General features: G+C 62.5%; 1 protein-coding gene across 1 annotated transcript; it reads right to left on the bottom strand.

The window, feature by feature from the left end:
- Positions 1–2587: 2587 nt before the first annotated feature.
- On the bottom strand, positions 2588–9056 carry CHMP6 (charged multivesicular body protein 6). Its single transcript, XM_040456621.1, has 8 exons — positions 8938–9056; positions 6695–6804; positions 6468–6555; positions 6293–6379; positions 5461–5526; positions 5158–5238; positions 4102–4156; positions 2588–3574 (listed from the first exon to the last, which is right to left on the bottom strand). The coding sequence occupies exons 1-8, from the start codon at positions 8998–9000 to the stop codon at positions 3519–3521; spliced, it is 606 nt and encodes a 201-aa protein (XP_040312555.1). The 5' UTR covers positions 9001–9056; the 3' UTR covers positions 2588–3518.
- Between the last annotated feature and the right edge of the window lie 6690 nt (positions 9057–15746).

Genomic DNA, 15746 nt, shown 5'->3' with positions numbered 1-15746 from the left:
TTTCAGCCCGTCTTTCTTCAAAACGTTGTCTTCCCTGCCCTGTTTCTTCTCTCTCTCTTGGGGTCTAACACAATGTTGGACTTTCTGATCTTGTCACACATGTCCCCGAGGGGCAGGCTTGCCCCCAAACTTGCGTCTCTTCTCCAGACTGGATGGTTTCTGTTGGCCCATCTTCCGGCCCCACCTTCCCTCGGATGCCTCCTACCTGCTCTAGGGGCTGTTGAGTAATTGTTTAGATTTCTCGGTTCTGAAATTTGCATTTTGTTCGTTTGTATACTCCCTGCTCCTCAGCCGAGATCTTTCCATCTGTTTCCAGCGTGTTCAACTTTACCTTCTGTGACATAGTTATGATAATTGCTTTCACACGTTCTTCTGATAATTCCACCACCTGGATTTCAGAGCTGGCATCTGTTGATTGTCCTTCCCTTGGAAAGTGCTCACGTTCCCATAATTCTTTGTACATAGAGTGACTTGGGGTTGTAAATGCGGCACCTTGGCTGCCATGTTGTGTAGACGCCAGGTCAGTCCTCTGGGGAATGTGGAGCTTTGTTTTAGCAGCCTGTTAACCTGGCTGGTTCAGACCACAGGTCCTGCCGGCCTCCAGCGGCCAGTGCTCCCAGGGTTCTTGTGCATGCAAACATGGGGCGGCAAGGTCTCCGTCCTGAGTTTGGGGCACAGCTGATGAGTGACGACAGACAGGAGCTGGCACCACCAGAAGCCCATGTTGTCACGATGCCTGATCCTCTGCCCGATGTCCCCAAACTCTCCCTGTGGGATGGGCAGGGTTGCAGGGAGACCCTCCGGGGTGGCCATAGGTGGGGATGAGGCGAACGCCTCCCCAGGGCAGGGCACACAGCCGGGCCAGGGTGCCCTCATCCATCCCAGGCACCCCCCATCCCACACTGGATGCCCCCACCCCAGCCCCCCATTCTCTGCTTTTATCTACTTCCCCTGCTGCCTGTACTGGGGACAAACGCGCATCCAATTGAAGTGGTCCCAGTGCCTGGTCCTTTCCTCCCTGCCCACCCATTCTTATCCCAGGCACATGCCAGCTGCCCAGGCAGTCTTCTCTGGCCAGATGGCACCCTGTCCTGTCGCCCATAAGCCTCTCCCACCTGTTTTCCCAGCGCCCACTGATCTTGGGTAGGAAACCAGCTCGGCCACCAGGGCTGGAACTCAACATTGTAACATTCGTGGGTCCTATGTCCTTAGATTAGAACGGAGTTGGGTCAGGCTCACGGGGCTGGTGTTTTAGGACCAGGGCAGGATCAATGTGGGTCTCATCCTATCAAGGGGGGCCACCCTCGACCCTTATATGCACACACACAGGGGGCTGGCAACCTGAGGCCAGAGCCCAGGAGGCAGCACAAGGTCACGTGGGGTTTGGGGGCAAAACCTCCCTTGGTGAACAAGATAAACGTGTAAAAAGAAAGGGTGATTGAGTGGTAGGCAGGATCGAACTTCTCAGACAGTGAGAGAGGACAAGGTCCCTCCTCTCCGATTTCTAGGTTGTTGTTTCAGGAGAGGAAGGTGCCCCTTGCCCGCGCCGCTGTGGGACGGTGGCTGTGTTCCATCCCAGGGAGCGGGGGGTGCCCGGGCAGGGGGGCCAGCAGACCTGGGCAGGCTGTCCAGGCGTTCGCCAGGAGGGCAGTCAGAGCCCTGACATCCCACTAGGCAGCTCCAGTGGTGAGACCATCAAGGAGGCCAGTCCGTGCACTGGAAAGGTCAGGCTTCACAGACAAGCCCGAGCTCTGGGGTCCTGGAGAGCAGAGGGAAAGGAAAGGGGTCCACCCCGCTGGTGGGAGTCTGTGTCTCCCCCCAACCAGGCCATCCGTTCCCTCCACGCCCTCAGACTGGCAGCTGCAGTGGGACAGGCTCGCCGGATGGAAAGGCAGCCTGCTCCTCCTTGTCTATCAGAACTGCCCTCAGGACCCTTGTGCAGTCTTGGGGACAGGTGGCCCTGTCACCAAAAACAAATGGGTGGGGCCCTGCAGCCAGACTGGGAATGGCAGTGCCAGTTTCCTGCCAAATCCCCCCAATTGGCAGAGAGCCCCCTCCTGGCTGAGGCGCGCATTACACCTGAAACTCCTGCCAACCCCCTGGCGACTTGCCTGCATCCCATCACTGAGCCCTCTGTGAAGGGCAGGGAAGCCCCTTACGTGGGACACCCCCATCTATTCCTTGCCGTTGCCTGCTGGCTCCCTGGGGCCTGTGGCTTCCCACCTGGGTACCGGGACTCTAAACCAGCCCCCTCCTGGAGCTGCCCAACCGACCGCCCTCCCTCACTTTGAGGGGCCTGAGCTTGGCCCTGGGGAATGAGGCCGCCAGTGTCCCTTCGACGGGCAGCTGCCCGGAAGTGGTGGCCGGAGCACAGGGCACCCCCAGTGCTGGAGCCCCGGCCTGCCTTCTGCCCACAGCCTGGCACAGTGAAGGCTTCCACCTGTTCCTGTCTCCCCAGCCCCCAGGCAGATGCTCTCGAGTGAATCCCTGTGAGGGTCAGGGGGCCGTGTTCCAGGGACCCTAGAGGAGAGGAGCCACACTTTAACCCACCCAGGTACCCCCACAGACCCCACTCCATGAGGCCAGAGACCATGCAGGCATCAATTTTAATATGGGGCTGACCCGTTTGGGGCTCCCTCCTTGTTGGGAGTGAAACGTCGTCAGGATTGTCCGATACCAAAACGAACCGTTAACTAGGGAAGCCGTTTCCAGCTTCCAAGCGCGTGCCCGGCGGCTGACGGCTCAGGGGTGGCGGGTCGCAGAGCCCCGGGTCTCTGGCAGGTTCCTGAGCCCAAGCTGCGCGGAGTCCCAGACAATGGGGGCCACACCCAGCAGAGCAGGCCCGTCAGCACCTCCGGGAACCCCAGCAAGGCCTCTGGCTCTCCGGGAACATCCCTTTGCAGCGGGCCGAGCCTCTGCACACAGGACCCCAGGTGAAGAAGCTCGGTCGGGGCTCCGGCAGCCGTCAGTCCAGCAGGGATGCGCCCCTTCCGGTCTGACACCCCCAAACGCCGACACAGAAGAGGGGAGCTTTCCGCCCCCGAACCGACACGGAAACTGGGCAGGTCAGGAAGCTGCCCGCCAGCTGGCAGGAGCAGCAGGAAGTGAAAAAGGGAAGGGAAAGAAGCTAGGTTTGACGCGCCTTCCAAAGAGAGAGAGCTGGGGAGAAGGTGGCCGGTGGAGCCTCGAGGGGCCGCGGACGGGAGTGTGGCCAGCACCAGGAGCGACGGGCCTGCCTGTGGCCGCGTGGGAACCACAGCCTCAGAAGCCGTTTGGCTGGAGGGTGTGAATGTTGCCACTGAATCCAGAGAGGAGAGCAAGCCTATGGCGCCAGGGAAACGCTCTGCGGAGTCAGCCTGGCGTCTGGCCCTGTGCGCGCCACACTGTGCTTTGTCAGCACCCGACCGGCCTGGCCTGGCGCCGGCCTCCTGGGAGCCCGTCAGGTCGGGCCGCGCACCAAACTCCGTGGGCCCCAGTCTCTGGGGAGTCCCCGCCAGTCCCAGGCCAAGGAGGCCACGTTATGAGGCTGCGACCATGTCCACCTGCTGGGGCCTGGCCTTGGTGGGGGCTTTTTCTGTAGAGGAAAGAAAGAGGTGTTTGTCGGGTGCAGAAGACCCCACGGGCAGAAACTCCCAGAGGAGAAGGAAGGTGGCAAGCAGCCAGGTCTCAGGGCTGTGTGCGGGGCTGAGGGTGGGGACCTCGACCGCAGCAGCCCGTCGAAAGCACTCGGGAGCCCTGCGAGGAGGAGGGACGGGGAGGGACAGGAAGAAACGCGGAGGGCCCACCAGCCACCGGGGCCCCGGCGGGGCGCAGGGCCACAGGGCTGTGCTACGTAGAGGGTGGCTGGTTCTGGGGTGGACCCGGCCTTTCCCCAGCTCTGCCTGCGGGACACGCCTCTCTGAAGGGGTTTGCCCTTTTCAAGGCTCCCCCCCTCCCCGCCAGAAACCGGGCCCGACCCCCAAGCAGGCCTGTGCCCCTCACCCACCCAGCTGGGGAGGCAGGAACCAACTTCCACCAAGCGGAAGGGCGGGACCCTGCGGCCGGGGCATTTCACTTCGTTCTAGAACACAGGTCCTCCACAGGACAGAACAAGAAGCGTACCTGGTTTCTTCTCGGGGAGAGGCTCTGAAGGAACCTCGGGGAGGTCCAGCTGCTCCTGCAAGAGGCAGAGGGAGAGGCGGTGAGACCATCCAAACAAGAGCCCGGCTGTGGAAAGCTCCAGAGCGCCTCCTCCTTGGTCTCTGGCATCTGAGACTTGACTCACTTGGGGCTTCCCTAGAGATCCCGGGTCACACTCTGGCCACGCGGGGCCGGGGGCTTTGAACCCTATGCCCACCCGGGTGGAAGGGGCGGCTCTGTGGCTGCGTGGCCGGCCCAGGGGCGTTGGGCTGCCTCTCGGACAACACATGGCAGTTCACCTCCCAGCTGGCTTCCCTGGCTGCTTAGGGGGCACCTGGGTCCTCGGAAGGACGTCAGGAGGCAGGTGCACGTGGGACACCAGAGGGCAGAGAGCAGGGACACTAACTCATCCCGCAGGTGCAGGGAGTGGCAGGCTGGTGGGCACAGGCTGGGGGCATCCCGAAGCCATGGCCCAGCGACGGAGGCGTCCCCATCGGGGAGCAGACACACACCACGGGGCCTGCGCGTGGCAAGGCCGCCTGGTAGAGGGAGGCGGGCCCGGGGCTCCGCAGGGAGGTACCTGGCCACGGCGGGTGAGAGGTGCCATACGGGCACTGCCTGCTCAGCTGCCTGCAACACTCTCGGGGGAACAACTCGGGGAATGTTCTCTCCAGGCCGGGCTCTCCCTGCTGTCACCGGGCAGATAAGAACCACCTCAGTTTAACACAAATTCGACTTATTTTAGGAGGGAACACCACTTGCAAAGCCAGGATTGTGTGCTCCTGTAAAGCCCAATAAAGGTGCCTGTCCAAGGCCAACGATCACACGGGGCAGAGGCCTTCTGTGAGTCCTGTCACCAGAGAGATCGTGCTCAGTCCTGGGGGTCCTGTCACCTGAGTGGTCATGCTCGGTCCTGGGGGTCCTGTCACTTGAGTGACTGCGCTCAGTCCCGGGACTCCTCTCACCTGGGTGATTATGCTCAGTCCTGGGGTGTTCTATCACCTGGGAGACCGTGCTCAGCGCGGGGGGTCCTCTCACCTGGGTGATTGCGTTCAGCTCCTCCAGGATGGTGTCTTCATCCTCCTGAGTGAAGCTTCCTGACAGCAGCTCATCTATTTGCTGTAAAGGGAGGAGGGGAGGTGAGGACCGTGGCCAGGCTGGGGCAGAGGGTGCAGTGGCCCCTTGTGGAGGAAGGAGACAGCCCGTCGCTCCAGGCCCCCCTCACTTGAGAGGAGGTGAGCACCAGAAGCACAGAAGTCATGGCTCTGGAGGGTGGCTGGGGGTTCATGCAGGTGGCGGGTGCAGGAGGAAGGTGGTCCCCGCTGGCCCAGCAACACCTACCCGCTGGTACTCCACGGCCTCCTGGGTCTCCTCCAGTATCCGCTCCACTTCTTCTAAGGACATCACCTAGTCGGTCGGGACTCTGGTCAGCGAGGTGTGTAACAGCCCCTTGCGTCACGGCCACCTGGAGCGGCAGGGCGCAAGCCCGGCCGAGCCGACGCCACGTGGCTCTGGTCATTTCTGCCGTAGGCTGGGCCCGCCCATGGGGGCTCCGGGGCCGTTGGACCTGTCTTTTCAGAAGCCCTGACTGCACCGCCCAGACTTCCGCCGGCCCGTTGCCCCAGACCCTCGGGCTCCCCAACCAACCCGCGCAGGTCCAGGTAAAAATAAGTAAAACTTGACTCGATTCCTTCTGGGTTCGAAGCAGCACGCTGACTTGTGGGGCAGGGACACGCCGCGGACAGACGGGCAGCTGCAGAGCCATCCGCCGGTCACCTCTCCGGTGGCCCAGGGTCTCTCCGGGCCTCACCTCTTCTTTGGCCACCCACCCCTGGGCCGCTTCCTGTGGTGAGGCCGTGTTAACCTCCTCCGGGAAGCCCTCCAGTTAGTTCACACACCCCTCACGCACCCTCACCGGACCCTCACCTGAGCGCGTGGACCCACTTTGTCGTCGGTGCCCGTCACCCCGTTCCCGGGTCAACACCCCGAGCTGGTCTTGCCACCGGCACGGGCGCCCTCTCCCGAGAGCCACGGGCTCGCCCACGCTCCCGGCCAGCACAGACGCCTCTTCGCCAATGGCCCGGGCACAGGCGTGGCCTCAGGACCGAGCCCCGCCTCCCTCGTCCCGCGCACGCGCGCGGAGCTCCGTCCTCTCTGCCGCCCAGGACCTTACCTGGTGCATCTTCTTCAGACACTCGTTTCCAATCTGCAGCCCTTCGACCACCTTCATCTCAATCTGGGCGAACTCAATGTTCTGGACCTGGGGCGGACGCCGAACGGACCGGGCGGTCGGGGGGCCTGCCTTCCCCACCCCCTCCCCCCAGCTCCCTGCCACCCGCGCGGCCTACCATGGTTTCCAGGCTGGTGATTTGGTTTTCGGTCTTGTCCAGAAGCTGCTCCTGGTACCGCTTCTTCTTGAGCAGCAGCTTGGCACGTCTGCAGAGGGCACCCGGGCAGTGACCTGGCCGCCGGGCCCCGACCGCCCCCCTGGCCTCGCCCGCCCCCCCCCCCCCCCCCCCAGGCCAACGGGGGGCGGCCGCCCCCTGTCGCGTGGCCTGCCCTGGGCCCCACTCACTCCTTCCTCCCGTCCCGCAGGAGCTGCCTGGCGACCTCCCGCTCCCTCTCCAGCTGTTGGGTGATCCTCTTCTGGTACTGCTTCAGCTTATCCCGCTGCTGCTTCAGTTGCTGCGGAAGAGCAGGCCTGGGTCCACACGGTGCCCGTGCTGGCACCTGGCTGGGCCGGCCTGGAAGCCGCGGCGCCGGGCCGGGGGAAGGTGTCACTGTCCGCGGTGGGGACAAGTCTGCCCCCTCGGCACATCTGGAGACACCTGTGGCTGTCGCAACTGGGGGGTGCCGCTGCTGGCGTCAGTGGGTAGAGGTCAGGGACACCGCTTACATCCTGCCGTGCCCAGGGTGGCCCCGGCACAGACAGTGAACTACCCCCCCCCCCCCACGTGTCCGCAGCGCCAAGGTGGAGTGTCCGCTCTCAGAGTGACATCACTCAAAGTGATGGCAGCAGCCATCACTGTGCCTGCCCTGGGGCAGGTCGGAGAGTGTCACCAGTGCCTCAGAGGTTCAGAGACGACACAGAAGTGCACCAGAGAGCCACCGTCCCACCCAGCCACAGCGAGGGTTGGGGGCCTCCCCTCCCGGCCTCAGACGCGTCCTTAATGTGTCCAGCTGCCCTGCTCGTCACTTATCACCGTGTCCGAGTGGACACACAGACGGCCTGTTTGGGTGAAGTGTTTGCTTGACCTGGCCAAGCACCCGGGACCCCCACGTACTGTCCGGAGAGGAAGCACGGCCGTTTACGCGTCAGGCAATTCTGCCTTTTCTCAGGCCTTTCCCATTTCATCCAAATTTCACCTGAAATGATGACGCTACGGCGAGCGCCTGCAGGACAGGGCGTTTCTCATACGTGCGATTCTATCTTTAGGATCCGCTGCTGTGACTGAACTACGGCAAGGGGCAGGCACACCTTTAAGACTCGGTATAGTGAGACGTCATCCCCTAGTGTAGACGCGTCTGCAGGGACCTCTCACGGCCCCTCCACAGCACGTTCTCTCTAGCGCCTGCCCGGTGCACCGGGTGGCCAGTGGGGCAGGCTGGGTGATGGCTGCACGCCTCCTCCTGGCTGCAGTGCAAGGCACCCACTATCCTGCTCCCACGGCTCAGACACACCGGGGCCAGCCTGCGCGCCCAGTCTTCTCAGCCCTGGCCGCTGTTCCTCCCCGGGAGCTGAGCCCCCGCCCCGCCCCTGCCCTTCGGGCCATTATCCAAGCTGGTTGAGTACAAAGTGTGGAAGACAGCTAAACGCAGCAGGTGTGGCCAGGCTACCCCTTTGTAAACTTCATAAGGGGTATCCGTGGAGGGTCACAGGACGGACAGCACACTGGGGCATGGAGTTTCTCAGCTCAGCTTTTCATCCTAGGAACACACCAGGCAGTAATTTGTTTTATTGTGTGCAAACCGCGTTGTTACAGTGTGGACCCACCAAACAATCCCTGGCAAGTAGAAAAGCCTGGAAGAGAAACCCAAAGGCGACTCCTTGAAGAGAATCACCTTGGGGGCTTCAGCTCTCCGCCAGGGCCTGACCCCTGCCTCCCTAGTGCCCGTGCCCCTCTTCTCATTCAGCACCCAACGCCGCTCACATTTTCTCTAGTGGCAAACGTGCCTGTTTCCTCTCCACGTGGGGAACTTCAGTTAAAGAACCGTTTATAACACGGTTTCTGAAGCCAAGGGGTGGGGGGAATCTGTCATTTGAATTTGTTTCTCTCTTAGCACAAATTAATGCATTTTTGCTGCAGAAATTTTTGCAAAGCAAGCAAAGGTAAACTCTGCTCAAATTTTGGACCACCTCCTTCCTGGTACGTTTTTCTCCTTGCAAAACTGGATTCCTCTGGACGTGCCTTTCCCCTTAACGTATCATACAATTCTTTCCACGCAAACGAGCTTTTTCCCGGAGCTCCCCGGAAACAGCGGCGTGGGGCGGTGGCAGACGAGCCCATCACCCTCGCTCGGCGCCCCGGCGCCGGCCACACGGCGGGGCGGCCCGGAACGTGGGACTCGGGACCTGCCACCTGCGAGCGCGCGCTCGCCGGGACACCAGGTGTGACCACGACTCAGCGCGACACTCGGCGCCGCCCCCCGAAACCGCGGCCCGGTCTAGTCCCCGCGCCGGTCGCCGGCAGCCTGCGGTCCGGCGCAGCGACGCGGCTGCGAGAAGCCCGTCCGGCGGGGGGGGGGCGGGGGCAGGCCCTCCCGGGGCCGCAGCCCTGCCTCAGTCTCCCCGCCGTCGCCGGGGGGCCGGGTTCTCACCAGGACGGCCTTGTCTTGCTCTGTGACCCGGCTCTGCTTCTTGCGGCCGAACAGGTTGCCCATGGCGCCCCGGCCCGCGGCCCCGCCCGCCGCCGCCCTCCCGGCCTCCGTACTCCGGCCCCGCCCCCTACGGCGGCCGCGCAGGGCCAGGCGCCGCAGACGGCGAAACGTGTGCGGGCGAGCTGAAGGCGGGCCCCGGGTTCGAATCCGCCCCCGCACGCCTTGGCGACGATGGCACGGTGATACTGCGGGCAGGGCCTCGGCAGCCCTAAATGATGCATTTCACGTGCACTTCCAGAATGTCCCCCAGCATTGCAAACGAAGACTGAAAATTCCAGTCTCGGGTTAGGTGGGATTCTTCCCGGTAACCGGTGGACAATCTCCCCCCGCCCCCTGGCTGGTGCCGACCACAAAATGCTGCGTTTAGTGATGTTATGTACAACCTGTGGGCTTACAGGTGTCCATGGAGACGCTACCTGGGCAGCACATGTCCACGCGGCCCCGCGACCGGTGGCTCTTGCCCAACACGGCTGTCTCAACTCCTGGTTCTGTGTCCCCCCACCCTGCAGAAGCCTCCGGCCGTTGGGGGTAAACCCCCTGAAGAGGATTTGCAGGGGGAGCCACTGACCCCTGCATCCCTGGTTCCCACCTGCGTCTCTCCGGCGTTCGGAGGGTACACGGGGTCTCATAGGACAGCACCCAGCCCCGATCAGTCTCCCCGGATGATCCTGATGAGGGAGCATAAGGCACACTGAGGGCCAGGTCCCAGCTAGCATTACCCCGCCCCCCCCCCCCCCCCCCCCCCCCCCAAGGTGGGATGAGTGTGATTATTTCACAGGCACTCCTGGCTGCCCAAGGACAAAGGAAAGGACAGAGACAGAAAACAAATGGTTAACCTGTTAAGGGTCTCCATCAGTTTACAAACATCTTAATACAATCACACAAAAAAGGGCAATCTTCTAAAGTCCAGAACTCCCTGCTGTGTGAAGTGAATACTTTGCTACAGGGAAAAACCACCTTAGCTTGTCAGTAGCTAGGCCTCCAGTGATCAGTGCGTCTTTAGCATATGAAAGTCTCTTTGGAAGCTTCCCTTTTGACTTCACCTCCCCCAAGTCCATAGTATATAAACCAGTCACTCTTCACAACCCCAGCACAGCTCCTTCTACCCACGGCCCTGTCCCCGTGTGCTTTACTAAATTCACTTTTTTTGTGCCAGAGACGTCTTCAAGGATTTTCTTGGCTGTCAGCTCTGAACCCATCACCCCAAAACTTCATCAGTCCTGTACCCGAGTCTGCAATGGGCCAGCCCAGTGGCTCGTGGGCAGTGGGCACCTAAGTAAGATGAGCAATCCCGCAGCACGGGCCTCACTTCCTTCTGTGAAATGACTTCCTGGGTCACAAGCAGGTGCTGTGCGGGCACCGTGATGGCCAGCCTCCAAGTGCACACTGGCGCTGCTCTGGCCAAAGCGCTACAGGCGGGAAGGCAGATCCGTATCCAGAGGAAGTGTTCATTCCAGTGGGGACAAGTCCCTGCCTCGCGATGGAAGGGGTCCTGATTAGCCAACCCGCTGTCAGGTGGCTGGATGGTACCCCCAGGGAGTGGTGCTATTTGGGGGTTCAGTGCTACTGACCGGCTGGGCACTCAGAGGTTGTGGTGGGCAAGTGAGCCCCAGCCTCTCTCCCTGCCACCATGGCCACTTTGTTCATGGGCCCACTGGGCACTGGGGGGCAGGGGAAAGCCCTTCACTGTGGTGAGTCATGTCAGGTTCTGGTCACCTGTTACCTGAGGCGGGTGCCAGTCCAGGTGGCTGCCCGTCTCTTTCGTTCTGGACACCCCGATTAGCCAGAGACGCCTGTGGTCGGGCACTCTGAGCATCTGTGTGTCCCAGCCGCCTGTTAGAGCAAGTCCCAGCCTTGGCTGGAGAGGGTTGTGGGACCACGCAGCCTGCCTGGGGCAAAGAGCTTCCAGAGGCTGAGAGCCAGAGTTGGTCAGCAGGAGAGCCCCCACCAACTGGCCAGGAAGCTCACTAGGGGGTAGAGGGGAGCCCAGAAACTGCCCACCGGAGCTGAGAATCTTGCTGGATATGGGACAGGCTGGAGGAGGTCGGCCAGAAGCAGCCACAGGTCGGGGAGAAACTCACTGAAGAGCCTCCCGCATGCTGCTCCCTGGCAGCCATAGGAAGAGCGAAGCAGCTGGGACAGAAGGGGAGCCCCTTCCTCTGCCTGGCCCAGCGATGTCGCTCCAGCGCTTTGCTGCTGAAGTCCCCATCGGGCTAGCGGGCAAAGGTGAAACGCCGGCAGGCGGGCCAAAGAAAGCGAGTCCCCGATAAGCCTTTACACGCGGCTCTAGAGATGCTCCGTGACTGACACGGCCAGTGTGTCTTGGGATGCTCACTCGTGGAACTCGGCCACCAAGTCCGAGGGGCCTGGCCTGCGGGGAGAGGAGCTGCCACTCAGCATCCCTCGCCAGCCACGTGGGTGCGCTGTGGTCTCGGAAAGGCAGGTTTCTGTCCCCGCGGGGCTGGGCCTCGCCGGCTGAGCCTTCTCTGTGGACTCCACCTACACAGGTTTAAGAGCCAGAAAACGGTGGTCGTTGGAGCCGTTGAGTTTTGGGGTGGTTTGTTCCGCAGTGACAGTTAACGGGTACACCGGAGTGGGCACCTCGGGAAGGCGGGGGATTTGCAGCACGTACTTAGAATCCTTCACGGTGGAGCCCGCTCGCCCCTCTGGGCCTGGCTCAGGCAGGGCACAGGCCAGGGGTAGGACTCTCCCTCGGGACGTCGCGTCAGATCTCTCTTCTCCCGATGTGGATCATCCGCGTAGCGATCGGTGCGAGCTCTCCCAGGCTGTGCGTTGTTCTCGGACCAGGGGCACCTGACCAGCTGGACGGTGGCAAAGATATCCCTCATGACTGCTACTCAGCTGACCTCTGGGCCTTGCCCTTCCGGCTCCCAGGGGAAATCCCGGTCCCAGGGGACCGATTTTGATGGCAGTGCCTCTACTGTCATTCCTGGCCCACAGAGAACTCTTCAAGGGCCTGAGGTCCTCCCCAAGGGCTTCTCAGGGCCCCTGTCAAGGCAGTGTGCTTCGGGGACACCTGAGAGACTCAGGCCAAGTCCTTATCTGCCCTTGCCCTTGGGGTGTTTCCTGTGTGTTAAGTACCAAGCCTCTTCCGGCAGCTCAGCTGTGCTAAAGTCCAAGTTTCCAGCAACAAAGGAGCAAACCGTCAAGGAAGGCCCGTCACAGATGAGATCAAGTGGTGTGGCCCAGAGTGTGTGGAGAGCGGCCGGTGGGGGCCGGGCTCACGCAGAGCTGGCCGCCACACTCACCTGTACGGGCCCCTGTGGCCTCTGGCTGGCGTCGGCAGAATCTTGGTATTCTTGGGGGACGGTCTTGAGGAGACCCGGCCTCCCCTTAGCAGGTAACTGCCCGGGTGCGGTCCCGGTGGCCTCCGATGGGGAGGAGGGTCGCCTCTGCTGCAGGCCGGGCTTCCCGGGGGCGGGGCGATCCGCACCCCCCTCCTCTCCAGGCTCTGACCTGGCGGATGGACAGTTCAGTGTGTGTTGTGATTCCACCAGCCAGGGATGAAGCCTGGGGAGTGATTTCCCGTCCTGCCGCAAGAAATACGGTCTCCTTTTATAGTAGTCCTCTAATACTGTCCGATTTTCTGATTCTGCCTTGAAACTGAGGAAGCACCTTGCCTGCCGTTTTAAACACATAATCGGCCCAGGCGGCCAGAAATCAGCAGCCGCCCCGTGGTTCCCCCGCGACACCGCTCTCCAGCTGCCTCTGGGGCCCCAGAACCCGGCTGTCAGCAAACACCTCCGTGTTTTGTCACCGCACACCTCGCTGCCCACACCCTGACTGTGTTCGGCTGCTCCGGCGGCCGTGACAAACTGCCACAGACCTGGCGGCTGACACAACAGAAACTTACCGCCCCACAGTCCAAGGCGGGAAGTCTAGGTGTGGGCAGGGCCAGCTCCTTCTGAGGCTTGGGTGGGGTGGGGGTGTAGGGGTGGGGTGTGGGGGGGTGTCTGCTCCAGGCCCGTCTCCCAGCTGCTGGTGGTCTGCTGGCCTCTTTGGCTTTAGGCGCATCACCAGGGTCCCTGCCTCCGTGGGCATGCGGCCTTGCTGCGCGCGTGTCCGTGTCCAGATTTTCCCTTTTCATAGGGTACGAGTCGTACTGGGTTAGGGCCCACTCCAATGACTTCACTGTGTCTTCGTTACCTCTGTAAAGACCCTATTTTCCAATTAGATCGCATTCACAGGTACTGGGGAGTAGGAATGCAATCTATGAATTTGGGGGGGGTCACAGTTCAACCCATAGTGCACTAAGGAGCTTATCACTTCCTACCACACATTCTGGGTTCCTGCCTTCGAGGGTCTGCCCTGGAATGACTGATACAAACCTACGCATTGCTCACCTTCGCTCGGGCACCTGTCTGGGCATCTCAGGCTGAAGGTGTGTGACACGGAGGTTCGTGCTTCTAAACCACTGAGGGGTTGCAGGGATGAGGTGGGGTCCGATCACTGGATCTCCGGGGCACAGCGACTCCGCAGTTTGCCGGAAGCGCCTGGCGTCAGTGACCGCTGCCTCCAGCCCCCGGCGAGTGCACCCGTGAACTTCACCTGCTGAAGCCCCGTGGCGGGCCTGCTGCTGCCAGAGGGCGACCACACAGACAGGAGGGCTGGGGGGGGGGGGGGGGATACTCTCATGGGTGGAAAGCAGCCCGGAATCCCGATGTGGCTTCCGGGCAAGGTTCCAACAGGGAGGTGGCATTTGGGGTGGCCGTTCCACGACGCGCAGACCCAGGGGACGCCAGTGTGAAAACGTGGTTTTCATGGCGAACCACCATCCACAGGGTCGCTGGCGGCCCCCATGGAGTGACCCCAGGCCTTCCGGTGCAGGTGACATAAGCTGAACTTGAGCCAGCTGGGGCTGAGGGGCGGCCCGCCGCGTGAGGCCGCCCCCTCTGCGCACCTGGTCCAGGTCCTCCGGAACCTGCTCCCCGACAAGCGCTCTGATTGGCTTCTCTCCCTGGGCCGGGGAGGCTGATTGGCTGGGCCTGGATGCCCTGCGTGGGTGAGCCAATCTGAGAGGGGAGGGTGGGGCCCCGGGAGGCGGACGCGTCTGTCCACGTGCACTGAGCAGAGGGAATGTCTTCTCCTGGCCCCAGGACACCTGCTGCCCCCGGCAGAGCCTGTGTGGGAGCTGTGGGTCATGCCGAAGCCCGACCCGGGCCAGGACACCCCGGTGGAGGCCGAGTTGGGGGTAGGTGCAGCTCTGACACGGGGCCATACGCGTGTTAAGAGTTTTCAGGGGTCCTGGTCAGGAGTCCTTGGGGATCAGACTAAGGAGGCAGTGACCGAAATAGAAGAGAATGTGAGAGGAGCAAAGGAACATTCTGGAAGAAGTCGAAAGAATCTGGGCAAATTCCCAGGGATTGGGTGTGAGTCCAGGGAATGGTGTTGAAGATACAGGTGAGGGTGTTGGCTTGACCCACTGTGGACACTACGGTGGACTCTGGTGGCTCTGGGCAGCCCGGGGTTGGGGGTGAGCCTGCGGGATACCCCAGGGCGGGCATCGTTGGGAGGGCTGGGGAGGGGAGGCAGCTCAGAGAGGTCGGGACTGCAGCGGGGAGGCAGGCCCAGGAGGGGCTGCAGGGGGCAGGCGCGGGGGAGGCCCAGGAAGGGGGGCTGCAGGGGGGAGGCCCAGGAGGGGCTGCAGGGGGGAGGCCCAGGGGAGGCCCAGGAAGGGGGGCTGCAGGGGGGAGGCCCAGAGGAGGCCCAGGAGGGGCCCTTGAGGGAGAGGAGACACCCGGCCGCAGAGGGGTCAAGTGTTGAGACACGTCTTTTAGAGGGCTTGAGAACGGAGTAGACGCGGGGAGAGGCCTCGCGGGGCCGCAGGGGTGTCCACCTTCTTCCTGGGAGCCTCCTGCGGGACGTTGGGTCCGGCGGCAGGCGGGCAGCTGTGAGCCCCGCGGTGGCCACGCGGTGGCGCTGCAGGACAGCCTGGTGGCCGCGAGGCAACATCGAGGCCTGGACACGGCCGGCCGGCCACCAGGAGAGACCACCCCCGCGCGCCCCCGCCCCGCACCAGGCACCTGCACCCTGGTGTCACCACACGCAGTGTCCCGGCACCTAAACCCGCGGCACTGCACACCCCGGCACCTGGCACCCAGCAGTCAGTGGTCCCTGGGGGTCCTTGTAGGCAGGTGGGTCTGAGAAGCCCTCTGTAGGTGAAGGCTGGACTGGGACTTTGCCCTGGGTCTGCCGAGCTGGCGGGTGTCACCCGCCTGTCCTTTCATCACTCACGTGCCCATTTGCTCATTCGTGCATGCATGGGTGCATTCATTCGTTCATTTAAAACCCATTCACGAACTCATTCATTCATCCATGTATCCATCTGTCCACTCATTTAGTGGCTACCAGGTGCAGGCAGGCCCTGCTCTGCCTGCCGACACGGGTTTGCCTATGGCATGGGGTGGCAGGATGGCACGGTGTTCTTGATGGGGCTGGAGAACTTCCGGTTGATGGTCAGGAAGGCCTTCCTGGAGGAGGTGGCGTCCCCCCAGACAGGGGGGATGGTGCGGGGGGGGGGCGGTGTGGGAACGGGGACAGGGCCCCTGGCTTGTCTGATTCTGGTTTTCTGCTAGTCACGAGTCGGAGGCTCCTGGCCCTGGCTGGGGAGGGGCTGATCTAACCTGGATTGTTAACCCAGGGGGAGAGCATGGTGGGAAGTGGCCCTGGAGACCATAAGGGGCCGTCCTGGTGAGCACAGGTGGAGGGGGTGGTGGTCATGAGACAGG

The sequence above is a fragment of the Herpailurus yagouaroundi genome, unplaced genomic scaffold (genome assembly GCF_014898765.1).
Source record: "Herpailurus yagouaroundi ecotype Mexico unplaced genomic scaffold, PumYag 217, whole genome shotgun sequence".
NCBI lineage: Eukaryota > Metazoa > Chordata > Mammalia > Carnivora > Felidae > Herpailurus > Herpailurus yagouaroundi.
Note: the sequence above shows the minus strand (reverse complement) of the source record. Positions and strands in the feature narration are given on the sequence as shown.